The sequence below is a fragment of the Musa acuminata genome, chromosome BXJ2-9 (genome assembly GCF_036884655.1).
Source record: "Musa acuminata AAA Group cultivar baxijiao chromosome BXJ2-9, Cavendish_Baxijiao_AAA, whole genome shotgun sequence".
In the NCBI taxonomy this organism is placed as follows: domain Eukaryota; kingdom Viridiplantae; phylum Streptophyta; class Magnoliopsida; order Zingiberales; family Musaceae; genus Musa; species Musa acuminata.
In genome coordinates this window covers 15,343,821-15,346,760 of record NC_088346.1, presented here as the reverse complement: position 1 = coordinate 15,346,760, position 2,940 = coordinate 15,343,821, and the positions used below count along the sequence as shown (strand labels likewise).

At 47.8% G+C, this 2,940-nt stretch overlaps 1 protein-coding gene across 1 annotated transcript; it reads left to right on the top strand.

The window, feature by feature from the left end:
• The first annotated feature begins 226 nt into the window (after positions 1-226).
• Positions 227-2,665, top strand: LOC135622187 (G-type lectin S-receptor-like serine/threonine-protein kinase LECRK3). The gene has a single exon (XM_065123829.1). The coding sequence runs from the start codon at positions 227-229 to the stop codon at positions 2,621-2,623; it is 2,397 nt and encodes a 798-aa protein (XP_064979901.1). The 3' UTR covers positions 2,624-2,665.
• Positions 2,666-2,940: the final 275 nt, after the last annotated feature.

Below are 2,940 nucleotides of genomic sequence, written 5' to 3'. Positions count from 1 at the left end.
TCTTGTTGATGACCGGTCAACCGCAGGGAAGACTTCCGCGCTGAGAAAGAGTTAATCGTTCAGACCTCGCTTCGTCGACCAGCGGTCTCCGTGGAAAACGTGTTCCGGCTTGTGGAATCCATCGTCATATTCTGTACCAAGACGTACCTAACGACTACCATATTAAGTAACAGACAGGCATGCAATGCATATACACCTGCATCAGGAGCTCTGAGATCTCCCGAGGATGGCATCCTTTGTTCTCTTCAGGCATCCTTGTGTGCTCATCATGCTACTTCTGTTTCTTGGCCCTTCAAATGCTCAGAGATATCGGAACATAAGCTTGGGCTCCTCTCTTACTCCGCTTGGCCGAAACACCTCTTGGCTCTCCCCTTCGGGCGACTTTGCTTTCGGGTTCCATCCCCTTCCGACCAACAGCAGCATGTTCCTGCTGGCTATCTGGTTCGAGAAGATATCGAGCAAAACGATGGTTTGGTATGCCAATGGTGACAATCCCGTGGAGGCTGGGTCCAAGGTGGAGCTGACGACGGATGGGCGGCTCTCGCTCAAGGACAGCACCGAGAGTGAGGTGTGGAATGCCGGAATCACCAACGCCTCTTATGCTGCTATGCTCGACACTGGCAACTTCATGCTCGTGAATTCTCAAGGTTCGCCTCGATGGCAGAGCTTCCAGGTGCCTTCAGACACCATATTGCCGTCGCAAGTGTTGGATCTCGGCAGCCACCTTTCCGCTCATTTGATGGATGATGATTACTCCAGCGGAAGATTCACCCTCCAAGTCCAAACTGATGGCAATCTCGTGCTTTACACAGTGGCTACCCCATCCGGCTTTCAATATGATGCTTATTGGGCTAGCAATACCGTCGGAAATGGATCGCAACTTGTCTTCAATGTGTCAGGCATCTACTTTGCCCAAATGGACAATAGTAAAGTCGCCATTACTTCCAGTGGAGTGCACTCGACGCAAGATTTCTACCAAAGGGCAACTCTTGATGCCGATGGGGTCTTCAGACATTACATACACCCAAGGAATGGCTTAACAGTTGGCGTGTGGAGCGATGGCTGGACGCCGGTGGCTTTCCAGCCCCCTGATATATGCCAAGTGACCAACTCAGGTGCAGGGAGTGGCGCTTGTGGATTCAACAGCTATTGCAGGTTCAATGAAAACCAACATGTCGATTGCGAGTGCCCACCACAGTATTCCTTCCTGGATGCAGACAGAAAGTACAGAGGGTGCAAGCCTGATTTTGCTGCCCAGAGTTGTGAGGCTGATGCATCGGAGACGCATGAGCTATATGAATTCACAGTCATGACAAATGTTGATTGGCCTTCATCGGACTATGAGCAGTATGGCTCCATAGATGAGGAACAATGCAGAGAGGAGTGCTTAACGGATTGTTTTTGTGCGGTTGCTATCTATGATGATGGGAATTGCAATAAGAAGAGGCTTCCCCTTTCCATCGGGAGGACCGGCAGCTATGGCAACAAAAAAGTCCTCATCAAAGTGCCCAAAGCTAATCAGTCGGAATCCGTACCTCCATGTTCAATTCGCCAGAACAAAGGCAAAAGAACCTGGATATTGCTAGGATCGCTGCTCCTGGGGGCCTCCGTATTTGTGTTGCTCACAGCCATCCTCGTGGTGATCTACTGCACTTGTTCTAGGAGGTCACGTGAGCTTCAGCCTGCCTCAATCTTGTCAGCATTGAGTCTCCAGCCTTTCACTTATAACGAGCTCAAGGAAGCCAGCGATGGCTTCAGAGAGGAGCTAGGCAGGGGTGGTTCCAGTGTGGTATACAAGGGGTTCTTGCAAGACGAGGCTCGAACTTGTGTCGCAATCAAGAAACTCGATAAGGTATTTCCAGAGACACAGAAGGAATTCATGAACGAAGTGGAAACCATTGCCAAAACATACCATAAGAATCTGGTGCGGTTGCTGGGATTCTGCTACGAAGGAGCCGAACGGCTTCTGGTTTACGAGTACATGAGCAAAGGTTCATTGATGGGATTCCTCTTTGCAAATGAGAGGCCAGAGTGGAACCAAAGGATCCCGATCGCTCTTGGAATCGCAAGGGGCCTCCAATACTTGCATGAAGAGTGCTTCAGTCAAGTTATCCATTGTGACATAAAGCCTCAGAACATATTGTTGGATGACAATTTCACTACAAGGATATCGGATTTTGGCTTGGCCAAGCTTCTGAGGACAGATCAGACTCGGACAAAGACAGATATTAGGGGAACCAAAGGCTACGTCGCACCCGAGTGGTTCAGGAACACAGGGATAACATCGAAGGTTGATGTGTACAGCTTTGGTGTGGTGCTGCTGGAGATCATATGTTGCAGAAGGAATGTGCGGCCTGAAGCGCAAAACGAAGAGGAGTCCATACTGGCATACTGGGTAAATGATTGCTTCAGAGATGGTAGATTGGACTTGGTCGTCGAGGGTGATGACCAAGCAATCTCTGATATGAGGAGGGTGGAAAGGTTCGTGAAGGTGGCCCTTTGGTGCATCCAAGAGGATCCTTCGCTGAGGCCAACGATGCAGAAAGTAACTCAGATGCTAGATGGTTCGACGGCAGTCCCTGGACCGCCTGATCCTTCCTCCTACATCAGCTCGATTCAGTGAGACCTGTCCCTTGGTTTTGTAGAATGATGCTCATGGCGTATGCCAAACATGTTTTGCTATCCTAAAATATCATGTAATACAAAAAAAAATTTAAATCTGAAATTAAATAATAATATATCTAAATAATATAACGATACATACCTTTCGTTGTTATTCAGAAAAATAAATCTTATCTGATCTATAGACACACCATCGTCGGACATGAGATATTAAGGAGAACTAAACAATCTTATCTTCTTTTCCTATCTTTTTATAAGACCACTTAGATTGATGGATGAGGGAGATTAAGAGAAAAACCTTAATCTCTCAATTGTATA